The sequence below is a fragment of the Paramormyrops kingsleyae genome, chromosome 9, assembly GCF_048594095.1.
Source record: "Paramormyrops kingsleyae isolate MSU_618 chromosome 9, PKINGS_0.4, whole genome shotgun sequence".
NCBI lineage: Eukaryota > Metazoa > Chordata > Actinopteri > Osteoglossiformes > Mormyridae > Paramormyrops > Paramormyrops kingsleyae.
In genome coordinates, this window is record NC_132805.1 from 11941686 (window position 1) to 11961346 (window position 19661).

The following is a 19661-nucleotide window of genomic DNA, read 5'->3' on the forward strand; positions in this document are numbered from 1 at the left end:
TTCCCATCCTAACTGGGTTTTACAATACTAAGCCAATTTTACCATCCTAACCCAATTTAACCACCCTAACTGAGTAAACTCTCCTAACCTAATTTTACTATCCTGAGTTTTATCACCCTAACTAAATTTTATTGGCCTAACTTAATTTTACTATCTTATCCAAGTTGTACCATCCTAAGCTAGTTTTACCAGATTAACCCAGTTTTTCCCTCCTAAACAAGTTTTCCCTCCCTATCAAGGGGCATTGGATGAGCATGGATACCCTATAATATGGTATTACCCTGTAATACCGTACACCCCCAGAAAACATTATGCATCCACTCAGTAAATTCTACTGCAGGGACTGGCGGTTTCTACGGTGGGGGATCCCCCCGAACCACCATTTGGAGGGCCCGAGGGGACATTTTGTCAGGGGCCTCAGACATTCTAGCTAGGACCCTGCTCAGACCTGCGGGGCCCTGCTCAGACCTGCGGGGGCCCCTTCTCGCCATTCTGTGCCACACGCTGCTGTCATGGGATCTGTCATGGAAACCTTAAGGCACACAAATCACATTAAGATAAAATCATTTTCTTGAAAGTATCCATTTATGGAAAGAGGAAAATGTGTTGTAGAAAGAGGAACATGTTATTGCTGTTGATGAAACAAAGGAAATATTATGGAGATGGATTTATGTCTAAAGTAATCACGCTTAAATGTCACAATGATATTGTCATTTTATGAAACGCAAATCCATATTCAGAGATGCAAATGTATGACTGTGCTTACTGCCTAAGTGTCATGAGTACAATCTTCATTTTACATTTACCAATCCTAATTTGAGTTTATGATGTTCAGGTTGCAATTACGAATTTCAGTTTATGCATTTACAACTTGAGCATTACATTTATGAATCATTGAATTGTAAATCCAAAATCACAGTGATTTTTTTGTTGTTGTTGTGAAAACCCATTCGCCATCGTCAGCTAAACATTCCCCACGTAACCAGTGATTTGTCAGTGTAGCACTGAAATTGCAAATGCATCCACTGTGATTCGTGTCAGGGATCCGGGCGGGTTTGGTGCACTGGCGGGGCATGGTGCAGGCAGATAGCAAGGTGGACGACCCACTTGCGGCTCACTTGACAAAACAGGGTTTATTAGAACAGAAACTAGAAACACTAGGAATACAACAAAAAAAAACTAAAAGAATCACAAGGGGTCAAAGGTAAAAGGGGAACACAAAGACTAGTTACAGATGGGGGCAGGCAGGCAGGCAGGCAGGTGGGCAGAACATACATCTAATACCAAGCGTTTACAATCAAACATACAAAACGATGAACCACTAAGGGACAGAACTCAAGCAGGAACTGAACTGGGTAACGAGACAATTATCCAATGGGGGAGGGTGCAGGACAACGAGCAATCAGGAAAACACACAAGGGCAGGAACAAGCACAGACAACAGGTGGAACTAATTAACTCAAGGGACTAAAACTAAGAACTAACCAAGAAATAGGGCAAACAGAATGTAACACTGGAGGAATAATAGACAGGTAGAAACCCAAGCATGGGCACACAGAAAACCAAAACCAAATACAAATCACCGAATTAGGGAACACTGAGCTAAAATAAATGAGGACGCCTGCATCGTATACGTCAAGGCTAATAAGGAGCCATTGTGAAATGAACTGACCCTCTTTATGCTTATTGCAGCCCCAAACAGCATTATTCTTGTGGAGTGCTGAAGAATGCATTTTCATTCTACCTCAGATGGTACCACGAGTTCCCGGGTATCACACGCGACAGCATGGAAAACACGCCGCTATCATAATGGTCTCCCTGCGTGTTTTTTTTGATCAGCCCCCTTAACATCCTTGTACTTGCAGAATGCTTGAGTTTACTTCTGTTTATTTTTATATATCGCTCATCCCAACCACCTCATCGTAAGAACATTAAGAGTTAATTAGAAACAAAGACAATAGCTAATGTTAAATGATACAAACAGGTAGGGGAGGAGCCAGGGACAGGTCCAGTTCCTTTCATTCAGGGAGCTGGTCTGTAGCCTTACATCTCCAGGGTTGTGGGTTTGAATCCCATCTCCAGTTGTGTGCGGAGTTTATATGTCCTCCTTGTGTTTGTGTAGGTCACTCTGATTATGTCCCATGGTCCAGGAATACATAGTTAGGTGATTTAGTGCTTCACAAAGTGTGTGAATATGTGCCGTGTGATAGACTGGCATCCCATCCAGAGTGTCCCCTGCCTTGTGTCCTGTGATGGACTGGCATCCCGTCCAGGGTGTCCCCTGCCTCGTGCCCTGTGATGGACTGGCATCCCGTCCAGAGTGTCCCCTGCCTTGTGTCCTGTGATGGACTGGCATCCCATCCAGAGTGTCCCCTGCTTTGAGCCCTGTGATGGACTGGCATCCCGTCCAGGGTGTCCCCTGCCTCGTGCCCTGTGATGGACTGGCATCCCGTCCAGGGTGTCCCCTGCCCTGTGCCCTGTGATGGACTGGCATCACGTCCAGGGTGTCCCCTGCCTTGTGTCCTGTGATGGACTGGCATCCCATCCAGAGTGTCCCCTGCTTTGTGCCCTGTGATGGACTGGCATCCCGTCCAGTGTGTCCACTGCCCTGTGCCCTGTGATGGACTGGCATCCTGTCCAAAAACAGTAATTGATCATTTTGTAGCACTGTTCAGAACCCAAAACTATTTTGGTTACTGGCTACAAGTTTTTTGTACAGAACACCACTACCAATCATGTACTAATTACTGTCACGTCGAGATTTCCGAAAGGCCCATTACATTCACAGGGATACAACCGTAAAGCCATTAGTCAAATGTGTTTACGGCGCCAGAGCGAGTGAGTAATGTTAGCTTTGCCGCTGCAAGGCCTGATCTATGGCCCTGGTGTTTGAGCATCTGTAATTCAGCTATGAGGAGGCTATGTGAAAACACGGCGGGCTGTGATGCAGCGGCCAGGCAGCCTGTATGTCTTAGCCCACGGAGATCTAGTAGGCCTGCCTTCGCCAGCAGTTTGTCAGGGCTAGCTGGGGCCTGGCAGCCCGCCTAGCACGCGTCAGCTAGCCAGTTCTCAACTTATTGCCGTCAACTGAGTCGTGAGCAAGTTTAAATGGTTTGGTTTTCACAGGGTCGTTGCAGATTCAAAATTGATATTCCTGAGTGCTTTTTCACCAAGTGTTAAGCTTCATATGTCACCCATTCACAGAGCGGCATTACGTCATATACCAAATTGGCCCCTTGTGGTGTGAGCTGAAAACGGGCTCTCCTTATTCCCCCTCTCGCCAGCGATGGCATTCAGCTGTGCCACCTGCAAACACACAGGAGCCTGAGGAAAATGGCGAGTTCTGGTACCCACTAAGGCATACGTTTAGAAACAAAAGGATTTAAAAAAAAAATATTTATACTTGTTGCCAGCACTGTTTGGTAACCATAGAAACAAATTCACTTCTCGATTCACCAAACCATAATCGCGAGGGTGCTGGTGGGCCGGTCTGCTTAGGGGACATGCATTTTAGTCAGTGCTCAACCGAATGAGTCATACTATCAGAGGAAAAAACGGCGTGAAATTTCATTTTATCACTAAATTCCTTTGAAAGATGTGTGTGTGAAACAGACATTGGCATATGGATATTTTTGGGGGAGTGACAGGACTGACAACAGAAAACAAACTCCTGAGGAATCCACAATGCAAGGACGGAACGGAAGACCAACGGAAGAGGGAGGGCCTCCGTAATGACATTAGGAGTGTTTCACACAGGTCATGTGACCTTGATCACAAGACATCAAGTTCCAGTTCAACAAAGTGAAAATGCTTCTCTGAACTGGAAGCCATTTGCACATTCCTGTGTCTGGAACACCCTGTGGCTGCTTCCCTTATTCTCCATGATATCTCTCCCCGCTTTGATCCATTTCCACTGTGATACATTTCTGCTACGGTGTCCCTTGCTCCTAGAACCATAGACCTCAAAAGGTTTTTCTGAGATGCACCTGCAACCCCATACTGAATAAGCAGAACGGAGCATAGATGGACAACCCATCCATCTTGATTCTGCTTCTCCTGGTGAGGGCCATGGTCTCTGCACACCTAGCAAATCTAGGATCCACAGAGCTATGTTGTGTGGAGCTTGAACTTCTGGTAATGCCTTCCTTGGTAAACAGAGGTATGGGAATGAATATCAGAGGAAGACGCCCACAAAAGCCACTAATCAAAATCAGAGTATCCAGCATGGGCTAAGGCTGCCAGGAAAGAGCCCTGGAGCTGGACCTGGGGTGGCACTGTTGGGTGAAGGCTTGGTGGTCAGGCCACCCAAATAACCAGACCGTCTACATGAATGCACCTCACGGGACCACCTTCTGATTGGGACAAACTGGGCCTTAGGTGCCAGGAGGTGCTGGGTGAAAACTAAACAGTAAACCTTCACTCACAACCCCATAGATTGCTCACTATTAGCTGGTAGACAGGTGATTCAATATGACAGAGGGTTTTTTCTGTTTTTGTGTCGGCAAGAAGTCCACACCTTTCCACTGGAGCACGGGTGTCAAACTGCAGTCCTCATTTAACACACCTGATTCAACTCCTTGTGCTAATTACCACACGGCTTTTGAGCTGAATCATTTGTGGTGGAACAGGGAAAGAACGAAGCTACACAGGTCTCCGGCCCCCCAGGACTGCAGTTTGACATCCCTGCACTAGAGGGAGTGTTCACAGCAGTTCCCCTGTCCCTCTACGGAGAACAGTTGTTAGGGGTGACTACAATCGGCATGTAAGGCTCCTCCATGAGTGAGTGAGGCATGTAACCTTCTTTGTGTGGCATCAAATAAATGTGGGGGGATCTCCCAGGAGAGATGGGAAGCTCTATACACTCCCCCCCTCCAGAAGGAGCATAAGGCCAGAGCTCAGTAACCTTCAGGACCGAATAGTATCATCTGCACCATGAATCATTGGCTCAGTCATGTGCTGATGGTCTGATTGACCATCAGCTCTCCTACAGGGGCCACATTCACCCCCACAGGCCCCCCTGCTCCAGGCTCCTTGACTGGGGTCTCTTCTGAGCTGCTCCACACCAATGCATGTTGGTCCACCATAAACCAGTGCAAACAGTCTTTAAAGGTGTTTTTTGCCATGCCATTGCATTCTGTTTATGCATCTTTAGATATTTTCCCCCAATGTTTCCATCTTTAAGCATCAATACATATTAAAACAGACAAGGAAAATTTATTTTTAAGCAAAAATCAACCGTGTGAGTATTAAACCATGAAGTTAGCGACTGATAAATTAAAGAGCCAAACCAGCTTCAGGCTACAGTCTTTGTCCCCTTGGTTGTCATGATCTTTGTCGCTGCTGTTGTATGTCACACATTGTGGGGAGCATTCAGGTAGGGGTGGCCATTTCACGCCAGACTGCCTGCCCTGGGCTATGTTGACCTCTACCCAAAGTTCCCCACAGTCCCTGTGATTTAAAAACCTGTTGGATTGTATCCTGTTCACCACATGGAGCTCTCAAGATGTTCCTCCAGCCCTGCAGTGCACACGCATGAGGGCACACACACAAACAAACCCCAGGCTGCTTGGATCTCACCAGCACCACCTTGCCAGCTCAGACGGGCCCGTAATCCTGACAGTAGAGCCCAATAAAAATGAAATTATCGGCCTCCACGGTGAGTCCGCCTCGCCCCGCCGCATGCCGAGGCAGATGACAGACCGTGTCCAGCACCTCAGTGGCCTGTCTGCAGTTACATGCCAGGATTATGTTAGGCTGGCTTCGCTTTGCATACTTCCCAGAGGGGGGCACTTTTTACGGATCAGCTAAGATTGGGCTTCTCAACCTGGCCCCAGGGAGGCTGGGGGATGTGTGGCCAGATCCACCAGGGATCGGGGGGAGGTGAGGGTCACTGTCGGGAGCTGCACTGACCATCGGATCCCAGACCAGTAGATGTCGTAGTCAGGCATTCGCGCTCACTCCATCTCCCCCGTCCATATCTACCCACTTGTTATTACCGGAAAGTTGCTTAATTACCTTCCTTCATGAGCTATAAGACGTCACCCCGCAGCCCGAGGTGGGTGGCCCATAAACACACACCCACAAGCACTCAGCACGCTGTTTCATCAAGAAGTTTGGGGGTGGTGTGCAAGGAGAAGATAACAGCCGCTGCTCCAGATAATTCACTGAATGATTCACCAATGGAAAAAGTAAAGTTTAGTTATAAATTAATTAACTGAGCAGTCACTGTGGAATTTGGTGGGGAGGGGCAGCTTTCAGATGGCCTTTTGTGGCAAAAGTTACAGAAACAACCTTGAATGAGGAGAGGAGATTCTGGGAGCCGCATTCAAAGACATGCATCCATCATTAAGAAGCTCCATCCATCCAAATTAGCTTCTGCAGCAAAGGATCACTGTGAACCCAGAACATCCTGGATGAAATCCCAGACCATGACAGGGCAGAAACTCCGACATAGCATGATATAGGAAAAACTGTTCACCTCACTACATGTCTAGATTGCAGGAGGAAAATCACAACGTTGCATGGAGAATATACAAGATGCAGGCACAGAAAGGCAGGGCAGGAATCAAACCTACAACCTGAGAGAGGGGAGGCCATTATGCTGACAGCATAATGCCCACAGCACCACCAAATTAACAAAGCACCAGTTTATACTAATTCTTTACAATACATATGGCAGAAATGCAGTCGGTGCAATTATTTTGGGCTGTCCTCTGCATGCTTTAACCCATTGGAAACAAAAGAAGTGACCGATTAAGCTGGTGATTAACTGTCAATGTATGATACACCGGCCTTATCTTAGCTATTACCGCCTACGACCCTCTTCCTGGTAGCTGAATGGGGCGTTCAACAACCCCGCACAAGAAGAGCGAACAGGACAGACAGATGCGCTTCCGTCGGGCAGTGAGCGGGACTCAGGGAACAGCGGACCAGCCTGCCGTCATTCTCCTATGCCAGTGGGTGTCACCGTGCAAGTTCCTGATTTACAGCACAGCGTCCTTGCTGACCGGCCCAGCAGGGAAAGACGTCTGCCAGCCGGTCGGTAAAGTGGGCCTAGCACTCTGTTACCCATAATCCCTAACATCAGCTGGAGCTGCACCGGGCCTGCTCAGTCACTACCGACACGGCTGAAACATGTATGTTCATTTCTCAAGCAGTACGATGTTAAGGCCAAAGTGAACAAGGGAGAGGTGGTGGAAGAAAGCCAGAGTTTGGCGCACTGTGATGGAAGGCCTGGAGGACAGGCTGAGTGCAGATCCCCGCAGTGCTGCCCCACCCGTAATCACACAGTGTGACTGGGCATGCGCTCGGCGAGCTATAACCCCACTGCACTCCATACAAATCACGGTGCGACAGCTGAAATGGAGCATTTAAAAGTGGGGGGGGGGTTGCTGCTGCAGGGACTGGAAGGGGAGGGTTTGAAAATTGATAGTGACACAAGCGGGAATAGATAGCAGGAGGACAGGAAGCGACTTGTGAGGTGATTATTCCTATCGTGGGTCTGTGATTTAAGACCCTCCGGCCATTTCATGTAACGCTAAGAAGTCATCAGAAGCAAGACTACAGTGGAAGCCAATTTATACTTTGATCCAAAATGATTTTCTTAGCGTGGGCTCAGGGAATGGAGACCATTCTGCAAAGTCGTTAATCGGGCCTCTCTGGAATGAGGGACTTTAAAAAAGCAGACATAAAGTGTGTCTGTGAATTATAATTTACTGGGCCAGTGTGTGTTTGTAGGTCTGTGTGCACGTGTGTGTGTGTGTGTGTGTGTGTCTGTCTGTCTGTGGGTCATGAATATATTACATTCTATGCACCAAATGTTCCGACAATGTGATAAAAACCTGTTATTTTGACCTTGTTGGTACACTTTTCAGTAGCCACAAGGGGATACTCAATTTTCTAAAAAGCTGTGAAACCAATCAAAAAACTAAAAATGCTGAAAGTCTTTATTTTGTTTGGTTACTTATGGTTAAGGTTAGGGCTGGGTAGGGGTTAAGGTTGTCATGTTGGGATTAGAGTTTTCCCCATAGAAATGAATGGGGAGTCCCCACAAAGATTTAATTACAAAGCTGTGTGTGTCTGTGTGTGTCTCGGTATGCTACCCCCCCCAAAGAGCCGGTAAAAAGCACCACACTTGTTACCAAGCAGATGTTTGGTGGCACTACCTGTAAATCTTCCCATGTGTCTAATACACAAAGCGCCGTAATTAACCAAAATGCTCCCCTATAAATTCACTTCACAGAAATTAAATCCTATCATATAACTGGTCATTGGTCAGAGGCTGTTATAGCCCCTGGATGCAGAATCATAGAATCATCACATCTCACAATGACCTGTGGGAGGGGGGGGGGGGCGACACTGCTCTGAAGTTTGTCTAAACAACATTCATCTGCCCATCCATTCTCCATAAGTGCTGATCCAGGGTCAGGAAGTACAGGTCGGGATGACATCATGGATGTGACGGCAGTGAGCTCACACTCACACATATCAAACGTAGACTATCGTCAATTCGGAATCACCAATTCACCACATGCACTGTGTAATGGACATCACTGCAGGCTAGCATTTACCCATTCTATCCCCGTCTCATGGCTTTGTTTACCATCCCCACCAAAGCAAGTATTACAGTCCAGTAATTCCCATCAGACAATACCTGCCTCACCATGTAACTGTCATCTATTTAGTAAACAAACCCATGAAATTCATTCTCTGCAATCGAGGCCCTGGGGACAGGCTCTGTTTCACAAGCTTTGCAAATTGATGCTGGTTTATCTCATATTTATTGAAGCCCTTTGGGTTAAGTGTGTAATTTACACGTATAGCAGGAGTGAACATCCAGGTGCACAAAAAGCTTCCACATTGCGCATTGTGACACCGGAGCAGGATGCCTTGATGCCGGCTGCCCTTCGGCCTCTCGTTTCCCCCGGGATCGTCTGGATCTCGCCGTCGTCAGGCCCGGCTCCCTTACAGGCTGCTTGGCAGCTGCCACTTTTATTTTGAGATCAATAAAAAGCAATTACCGGAGAAGTGGCGGCCACGACGCCCTCTCAGGGCCGCCTCGGCCACGCAGGCCAGACCTCTCATGTCCCACTTCCCATCTTACCGGCGCTCAACCGACAACAGCACAAAATAGATGGATAAAATAGATGTTGCTCTATAACTGGTCCATGTCTGCAGACATGAGAAAAAGATATTAATTATAGCTACTGAGTTGAGCAGTGGAAGGGCTAAAGGATCTGAGGGGCACAAGGTCACCAGCAGCACAGGCCAGGTCCTAGCCGGGATTCCTGCACAAAAATGCCCTCATTTGCATCACTGACCACAACCTCCATACTTTCGAGAGCAACAGTGTCAGGTGGCCATGGACAGCCGTGAGGGGGAGGGGCTCTCACTCATGACTCTTAACACCCTAAGACACTTAACAGGGGAGGTGTAATTGCCCTTCATCACGATTACAAACAGCATCTCCGGCAATATGAGAGTCAGGCTGATTTTTGCTATTCTGCTTTTCTCACTCGCTGCTGTGAACTTTCAAAGTGAAGATTTCACATCAGGGAAACAGCAGGGAGGAATATTTCCCTCACCTGTGAACTGTGTGGTGAGATATAGATGACCATCCAGAACAAAAAAAAACATACGTTCCATCTCTTACGCCCTGGAGCACAACAAGCCCAGAATGCACTTGCTCTGCCAGTTTCCTGCACCTGGTTCTTTCTAGCCGGCAGTCATAGTACTTTGTGAAAGATCTCCCCATCTGCAGATGGTCTCCATGCGACTGAGGTGGGCATGAACACCCAGGCCAGGGCTGCATTAATAGTGATTGTCACTTCCAGGGAGCAAAATGAGGAGAGAGCTTTCTATGATAGCTTCAGGTTCTGTGACTGACCTCCTGCATACAGCAACCCCCCCCCCCCCCCCCGTCCGCTGGACTCGAATTAGAATTCCCCCATGTGCACTAGGACCCTGTGCATATGAATCACTCTGAAAGGTGCACAATGAAGTAATCCTACCACCTCCCCCCAAAGCCTGTCCTGAAAAATATCATAAACCCACCATCATGTACTGAATAGAAAGCCTTCAAATCTCCAATAACAAGCCCATTCTTCAGGCAGCAGGGCTCCTGGCCTTCTTACATCCTGAAGCACTAGGGGAAAAAAAACGGCACAGGCCGCTATCCGGCTCACGGAGCACATCCAGATGGGCTGAAGGGAAAAAAAATAATAAGTGGCAATTCAATTTTCCATTTTGCTTCTCTGGCTACCAAAGGCTCTCCTCTGCCTCCCATGTAATGCAATGGAGCCATTCGAGAAATTACAGATCAAAATAAATTAGCCAGATAAGAGAAAAACCCATCAGGGTTTTATAGCCTCCCTCCAACCTCCACAGCCCCCACCCTTTGCCAGTTCCGAGAGGGACCCCACAACCCCACCCAGAGGGAAAAAGCAGGGAAGGAAACAAATGGCATCATGGGTAGGTAGGATGGAGCCGGTCAGGTAGTGACAGGAGAAATGAGGTTTCGGGCGCAATGGTCATCAGGATCGCTGCACGCTGTCAATCAGGAGTATAAACCACTTCCAGCTGGCTTCAGACCAGGCAGTGAGTGACAGTGTGACACAGTAATCCTGGCCACCGTAGGCTTCAACCCGTCATTTCTCTGACTCCCACTCCTCTGGGAGCTGACCTTGCATTCAGAAAAGGACCGTGGGGTGGGGGGCACTTGTCAGCTGGACAGACCCATTCGACTGCCCCCTACCCCATCCACAGAGGACCAGAGGGTCGTGTCCTTCTGTGATGTTGCTGAGACTTGATTTATAAAGTATTTTCAACAGTGCAAAATTTTCATCTGGTATCTTTTGAAAAGCAATGAAGACTCCCAAAGAAATCAATTTAAAGGGAATGTTGTTTGGTGTTTATTTTTTTTTAAATAATCTCCATTAAAGGGAAGGTCAACTGAAAGGAGAAATTAATGCACTTCATCAGGTCAATAGCCTCCGTTCGTTATTCATATTTTATTATTTTATGAATATTTGCATGGTATAAACATGTCACCTCATTTTAATGCCCTTGCCAGTCCTTCAAATCATTTCACTGTACAAATTTCCCTTATTATAACCAATAGGCCTAATGTAAAATAATAATAATTTAATTCAGGTGTTTCAGTCAATACAAGCTTATAACCTCCTATGGTTTGTCCCATTTCTAGCCAATTAGTCTAGAAAGAGGGAAACGAATATATCAGCCCTATGCGGGGTTTGAAAGCTATAACCCTTAATTGTCAAATCTTGTAAGGAAAAAAAAACCTTTTAAAATCCCCGATGGTTGTTTGCTTTTACAAGGCTGACATCTAGTGGTTTCTTGTGTAACCTACATGTCTGATATGTAAAGGCAGCTTAAATAAGTGAGTGAATCTCTAAGTAGTCATCTCTTTATTAAATTAATTTACTGAATTCATTTCCTCTGTTTAATCACCGCTCAATATTTAATTTCTTAGGCCAATACCAGCGTTGTGGCTTGGTGGAATAAATGTCACTGCAGAATTCAACCTTTTACGATGTATAGGTGCTAACATTCGCTGACCAGGATTGTAAAGTGGATGGATATGCAAACATTTACTCAGCGCAGGTCGAGGTCGATGTAATACTAGTAAGCTTAATTAAAAGCTCGGGCCTTTTCTTACTTTCAGTTCTGTATACGGTTATTATCTTGCAGGGAGTTTAAGTCTCGCTAAAACATTTTTACTCAGTCGTAGAAAAAACCTTAGCTAGCTTAGCAAGTTTATTTATTGTTCCTTTTATAGATTATCTAATATACACTCACCTAAAGGATTATTAGCAACACCTGTTCAATTTCTCATTAATGCAATTATCTAATCAACCAATCACATGGCAGTTGCTTCAATGCATTTAGGGGTGTGGTCCTGGTCAAGACAATCTCATGAACTCCAAACTGAATGTCAGAATGGGAAAGAAAGGTGATTTAAAACAATTTTAAGCGTGGCATGGTTGTTGGTGCCAGACGGGCCGGTCTGAGTATTTCACAATCTGCTCAGTTACTGGGATTTTCACGCACAACCATTCCTAGGGTTTACAAAGAATGGTGTGCAAAGGGAAAAACATCCAGTATGCAGCAGTCCTGTGGGCGAAAATGCCTTGTTGATGCTAGAGGTCAGAGGAGAATGGGCCGACTGATTCAAGCTGATAGAAGAGCAACTTTGACTGAAATAACCACTCGTTACAACCGAGGTATGCAGCAAAGCATTTGTGAAGCCACAACACGCACAACCTTGAGGCGGATGGGCTACAACAGCAGCAGACCCCACCGGGTACCACTCATCTCCACTACAAATAGGAAAAAGAGTCTACAATTTGCACGAGCTCACCAAAATTGGACAGTTGAAGACTGGAAAAATGTTGCCTGGTCTGATGAGTCTCGATTTCTGTTGAGACATTCAAATGGTAGAGTCAGAATTTGGCGTAAACAGAATGAGAACATGGATCCATCATGCCTTGTTACCACTGTGCAGGCTGGTGGTGGTGGTGTAATGGTGTGGGGGATGTTTTCTTGGCACACTTTAGGCCCCTTAGTGCCAATTGGGCATAGTTTAAATGCCACGGCATACCTGAGCATTGTTTCTGACCATGTCCATCCCTTTATGACCACCATGTACCCATCCTCTGATGGCTACTTCCAGCAGGATAATGCACCATGTCACAAAGCTCGAATCATTTCAAATTGGTTTCTTGAACATGACAATGAGTTCACTGTACTAAAATGGCCCCCACAGTCACCAGATCTCAACCCAATAGAGCATCTTTGGGATGTGGTGGAACGGGAGCTTCGTGCCCTGGATGTGCATCCCACAAATCTCCATCAACTGCAAGATGCTATCCTATCAATATGGGCCAACATTTCTAAAGAATGCTTTCAGCACCTTGTTGAATCAATGCCACGTAGAATTAAGGCAGTTCTGAAGGCGAAAGGGGGTCAAACACCGTATTAGTATGGTGTTCCTAATAATCCTTTAGGTGAGTGTATGTTTAAAAATCAGTAGAAACCTCCGCTGCTTTTGCATGAGCGCTGTATGCGTTATCTGAGACAATCATAATAATTTTCATCCTTGCTGTTTAAATCACTTCTAGACGAGTTTGAGAAATGTATAAACTCTTTTTTGCTTTATAAATACCCCAGTATTTATTACCAAAAAAAAATCACATATAGTAAACTTATATTAAACGAGATATTTTTAAAAAATTTTGTCATGCATCTTTTTGTTGTGTCTGTTCTTCTGACCAGATCTTAATTATTTGTTTTACTTCGTTTATCGTTGTTTTCTGAGTTCGTAACTTTTTTCAAGATTGCGGTTGTACTGTGTTTAAGAGGCAGGCTATTTGCATAACCAATCCAACATGGGCGCTTGTCCACTGCAACAAGATGGGTACTTTCGTTTTTCTATTAACTTCCAGTCGAGGAGGAGTACCAAAGGGTTCAAGAAAGTGGAAAAACCTCACCTTCACTTTCGCTTGGTTGGCGATTTGCTAAGTCTGCACTTCCTCAGTCTCCAACAGCCATTCGTTTCTCTTAATTACCTCAGTCATTTCTAGTTTATGACAGGGTCAATCTCTTTAAAACAAACTCCGTCTCTTTTAACCTTGGTACTTTAACGCAGAAGGAATTATATTCGCCGACGTGAAGTCCTAAGTTTTATCGTTGCAATTAACAATACTGGATTTAGCCATATGGTGGCAGCATCCAAATTCCTAACAAAGCCAGCGATTTCGTTCCACGTTTCCTCAAGTTGCATTATTTCTCTGTCCAGACGATGGAGCCTGATTCCACACGGTGGAGCCTAACTAGCTGGGTGTTACTACCAACGAGATGTTCAGTGCTGGTCATATTAAAATCAAAAGCTGTTTCGACGTGTTACTATTGATAATTGTATTCTTTGCATATATGTATTGCTATTTAAGGCAACAAGATATATGTTGATTACATTTTAGCATATTAAATGATGCTGAATTAAATGGATTTAATAGTTTAGAGGTTACATTCTAAATAATTACTTTTTAAGATCATCTGTGTTGTATAGGATGTTGTTTCACATTCATTACTGTTGTCCATCTATCCATCCGTCTTCCAACGCCTGGTCATAGTTCGGAGGAGGCCTGGAGCCTATTCCAGAAGCACTGGGTACACTCGGAAACAGATATTATTGTAGAATTTTTGTACTAAACGTTATATTTTTATTATTCTTCAGATAAGCCATAAGTATTTACCTTATAGCTAAAACACCAAAGGAACCAGGACATGTTAACTTCATTAGTTTATTTGTTTAAATACCACATTACATCAACTTACAAACAAGTCAGGCTTTTCTTAGTCAGATTTCTTTTGTAGGCATCATTTGTATAAGTGCTTCTTCAGAACATACTCATCATATCTAGGTGGTGCCAACACCGCCCTGGGACACATGCTGTAGCCGACCATGAGAGAGTCATAACAGCCGGCTGGCTTGATCGGTCTGATTCCTCTCTAAGCAGCTTCAGTTCCCAATTTCCCCTCCAGGAACCTCATCTTTCTGCTCTCGTCTCTCAGGGTTCTCTTGAGTCTCTCATGTGATCCCCTTGTTCCCGTGCTGACCAGATCCCCCAACTGTGACCCGTCAGCTCCCCTATGCCACTTTCCTTTCCTTAATTCTGTGACTGATCCCATTTCTCTTTGATCTTTAGCACTAAGTTCATGTTTAGTCTGTGACCTAATTTCTCACCTAACATTTCCCCCCTCCATGCAAACTTCTATGTCCACCATTTCTCATAAGAACTGTCTGCTATTTCTCCTAAATTTTTGCTGTGTTCACGCTTGTCAATGTGCTGTTACAGCAGTCACATCAGCAGCAAAATGGCACCCACGTTGGCATCCTCTAGCTTTGAAATTCCCTAAATCCATACCTTACAAATATAAGGCCTTATTTCATATTCAGACAATATAAATATAACACCAATACTGAACATATTTATAAACTCAGTTGTACATGGTCAGAATATTAGAATTTGTGTGCATCACTAAAAATGAGAATTATTAGTCATAGCATTTATGAACATACAATAGAAATACAAGACCATGGCAATTTGGATAAGTGCAAGAGGTTTACAAAACATTGGCTCTTGCCATTATTGGTTATCACGTCGAAATTTTTCACATGCGCTTTTTTCTGGGAAAAAGTATTTCCACCAAAAAAATCCTGTCCTTCAGGTGAATCACTTCTGATGGAGCCACTATATTGCTCATGTCTGCCATTCTCAGTGCATAATCCAGAAAAAACATACGCATCTCCTAATTATTCTCGTCTCTCTGACATCATCTTCAGTAACAGCAGCACTCTATGACATCATTAAATGATCCTCCAAAACGCAGCCTAATTTTTCTGTGCCCTCTGATGGGAGACTGCTATGTGGCACTGGGGTGAAATAAGAACTCTATTAATCAAAGGACCCTCTTGGAGAAAACCCTTGAGTCCTTGAATAGATACTCTATGGTAGTGATGGGCAAATGAAGCTTCATGAACCATATCTTGTATTTTTTTACCTCACTAGATGGTGCTCTTGGCTTGCTTTGAGGCATGCTTCGAGCCTTTTTTTGAACAGAAAGCGCCATCTAGTGGGGTCAGAAAATATAGCAAGTGGTTCATGAAGCTTCATTTGCCCATCACTACTCTATAGGTACATCAGACAGACTAATGCCAGAAGTAGAATAAACGGTCATGCGCTTCTGTCCCTGACAGCCACTCAGTCTCACCCACACACAAACACAGGTGCATGACGTGGCTTCAAAGACATCATACTGAGTAAAGTGCTGAGTGGCACTTTAACTGAAAATATCCACCTTCCTGGACTATGCACAAAGGCATTTCCAAAGTGGAATGGCCAAGGGCACGACCCTTCAGACACAAAAGGAACCTTGTTCCAAAGGCAAACAGACACAATGGCAATCTAGGGCAGTTAAGTCCATCTGGAACTCAAAAAAAAAAGTGAACAAACATCTGCAAACTGTGCGCAGTATAATATCAGGCCAAGCTGGGGGCAGCTACAATCTCGCCATAAAAAAAAATCATGTGGTTGGTTTTGTTGTTCCTAATACATCTGGGAGACAGTTCACATTGTATGTAATTTGGTTATAAGAGAGTAATGTTTTAATGCTAAAGAATGTTTTGAAGACTGAAACACCACTAAGGGAACTATTTTTGTTTATTTCAAAAGGATGTAACCTAGTGATACATTTAATTAACGGTCTCCATAGTGATTCTGCAGCTCACACTCAGTTACTGACAATTACTTCCCACCTCCCTGGCCACAGTAGTCGGGCTTCTACGCTGTGGCATGGAAGTCTGTTATGGTAGCTCAGTTGAAACCTGACCTATTCTGCATTTTGAAGGTCAGAGGTCATGCTTACTACCAAATATCCATGAATGTGACATATTTACAATCCAAATCAAGGGTCTCTATATCTAGTCTTGGTGCAACAGTGTATATACAACTGTAGAATGCTACCAACCTTAGTACTGACAAAGTAGATTAAATTAGTTAAATCAGGAACATAATGCAGACAAGCACTAGAACAAAAACCAGTGCATACACTGTCCCATTGGGACCAGGACTGGTAATCCCATCTTAAAATTATGGCACCTTTCAGACAGAAACTGTAGGTGTGGAAGTTCGCCAAATCTCTGCAAGCTGCAGAACCACCTGTTCCTGATTTATTAATAGGAACAGACCCAAAGTAAGGTCCAGGGTATCTAACAGTCTTTCTCAACAACGACGAACAGAGAGATCAGAGCCGTTTTCACATAACTTGACCTCCTTTGTCTTAGTTTGGTCAAATCTGAGGAGAGTTGTGTGCATCTCCAGAGAGAGCAGATAGGACCATGCTTTCAGTGGGGCAAACATACACTGAGCTGTCTGCTAAGCCTATGACACAAGCCTCCCACAGCTCAGACTCTATTCAAAACCATTACTTCAGCTTTGTCCCCACCTACTGGCCAAATTCTATTTTTTTTTTTAAATGGAAACCATTTTTACAGTGAACTTGTTTAACTTGCTTTACAGAAAATACTGGTATTTGACTTTGCTTATTTCAGGGATTCCTTACACACCAAAGGATAGCTGAGGGTCTGGGCAGTTATTGAGGGAACCCCATCTCTCGCAAAAGGCATTCATCACAATGCACAAGACTTCATGAGAATTCATAAGATATTCCTCCTTTCAGAGGTTTGGTTACTACAGAGTTTTTTCAGACCAGGTGAAAATTAAAATGAGGTCTTGGGCACAGCGTGGTTTTGTTGTTACTGATATCGAATAAAAACCTTCAGTGTTTTTCCTCAGCTCTTGTTGCGTGTGTGTGTGTGTGTGTGTGTGTGTGCCTGCTGCTTCCCCAACCTGCTTACGCCTCCTTCTCCCTGAGGAGGGCACGGACGCGTTTCCGCATGTAGAAGGCGGTGAGCGCGCTGCAGCACGCCGTGAAGACGAACAGGGCCACCGAGTCATGTGCCAGGTCACCATGGAGGCGCTCATACAATAGCCGCCGTGCGCCGTAGTCCAGCCGCACGGCCTCCAGCTGCGCCAGTGTGCACAGCACCAGCAGAACGTGGAAGATCTGGTGACCCTGGCCCACAAAGTCACAGCGGCCCGGGAACCAGCGCTCCGGGTGAGGCCAGGCGAAGAAGTAGGCGCTGGCCACGAAGAAGAGAACCTGGTAGCCGTGGTAGACCACAGCGGGATCGCCGCAGGCCTGCTGCCAGCAGCTATAGATGCGGTGGAGCACTGGACTTATGTCCAGGCAGTAAGCCAGACCTGACGGCACCACCTGGAAGAGCTTGTGGGAGGTGCGAGATAGCCGGCCACTGGCGTACTTGCCATAGCAGCAGCCAGTGCAGGAGAGCCAGGCCAGGAAGGCGGAGGCCGGCAGAAAGATGCCACGCACCCACATGTGCCACTCCTCCTCGATGGCGTAGTAGAAATGCGCCAGGGCACTGCCGAACTGGTAGATGGCCACGCCCACGTAGTCCAGGAAGTAGAAGGTGTAGTGGGACATCTCCGACTTCGCCGAGAGCAGGTGCGCCAAGGCGCTACAGGCCAGGTAGGTGAAGGCAGCCAGGAGCACGATGAAGAAGGGCTGGGCGTGGGGGTCGCGCAGGAAGTCCACCGTCTCTGCCACCTGCCGGAACTTGACCAGGATGATCAGGGCCGCCACCAGGTGAGTCCACACGTTCACGGCCTCATTGTGCCGCTGGAAGAGCGTCAGGCAATAGTAGCGCCAGCTCTGGTCCGGCGGGCGGTAGCCGGCTAGGATGTGGGGCTCGCGGAACACCCAGGGCACGTCGGCAGCCTCCATGGTGCACGGCAGCTTGGGGAAAGCTGACTCCAGCAGTCGGGGCACCTGCCGGAGCTGCCGTAGCTGCTGAGCGTTGATGAATAGCCGGCCAATCTGCTCCATCACCACCGTGGCCATACTGACGGAGGCTGGCAACTATGGGATCTACAGGACAATAAAGGAAACAGACTGCTGTGGTGGTGTTAAGAAAAAAATTATAAGTATTTATATCATCCATAACTTATCCGGTGTGGGGGGTGGCAGTGAGCCTGTGATAGGTAACATGAGGAACGACAAGGGGCATGCAATAATATAGCAATAATTGCAACAAGCTTAAAATTTCATGTGCATTAATACACGAATCGATTAAAAGTGTGACCGCACTAGCGGACCGTTCGGCGAATGCATGAGCGGACCGACGGGTTGTGTGACTTAAATGAATTTTGTCGACCCGACGCCGCGCAACGACAGCGAGCGGAACTGCAGCCGGTGAAAATGTCTGGAAGCTGGTAGTTGCGTAACGCATGACTCCCCCGATCCGAGGCTGCACCGCTCCTGCTCGATCTCCAACATGCTGCCGCTGAAAAGCGAGTGAATGAACGGTCCGCCGCAGCGCCGGCAGGGCGGGTGTTCCAGCACAAATCGTGAATAATTCAGTGGCCGCATGCAAATGAGTGCCGTTTTTAGAACGGAACGCTGATTTCTGTACTAAAATCAACCTGAATACCCCAGTTTAACAGCTGTTTTGTACGCGACTGTGGTTCCACTATTTGTGTAATAGAATAATATAATAACCCGCAATCATATAATAATATAACAGATGTGAACACATTGTTCCTCTATTTGCGTACAGTATTGCACAATGTGGTTTATAGTGTACGTTTACAACATGCATTATTTTGACGTTTCCTCCGTTTAAAAGACCTACGACAGACATGTGATGCACCCATATTTCAGTGATAATTAACCATATAGAGGCGAATCAAAATGAGAAATGTCCCCTTTTCGCCACCCTAAACCGTAGTCCTGGAATGAACTGCAGATACGGAGAGACATCGGGGAATGCGCTCGCCTACCTGAGGCTTCGTGATCGTCGCGGGTGTCAGTCCTTGTCTCACAAAGGCGCCCTCCTACGCCGATCGATATTCTCAACAGGCGGCATTTTGGGAACCGAGTAGGAGAATTATCCCTTTTACCCGTAAACTGTCGTCGACTTTGTAAAGGACGGCTTATTAAGAGATGGGTAGTGGTCTGTCTGGAAATTGCTGAAGATTTAATGGACATTCTACTCAGCCAATC

At 45.9% G+C, this 19661-nt stretch overlaps 1 protein-coding gene across 2 annotated transcripts; it reads right to left on the reverse strand.

Moving 5' to 3' along the window:
* Positions 1-14306: 14306 nt before the first annotated feature.
* On the reverse strand, positions 14307-19661 carry paqr7b (progestin and adipoQ receptor family member VII, b). Of its 2 annotated transcripts, none has more exons than XM_023807679.2 (2): positions 19439-19661; positions 14307-18554 (listed from the first exon to the last, which is right to left on the reverse strand). In XM_023807679.2, the coding sequence occupies exon 2, from the start codon at positions 18498-18500 to the stop codon at positions 17433-17435; it is 1068 nt and encodes a 355-aa protein (XP_023663447.1). In that variant the 5' UTR covers positions 18501-18554; positions 19439-19661; the 3' UTR covers positions 14307-17432. The 2 variants fall into 2 exon arrangements, with proteins under 2 accessions (XP_023663447.1, XP_023663445.1); XM_023807677.2 differs by having other exon boundaries at positions 14307-18527; positions 19439-19659.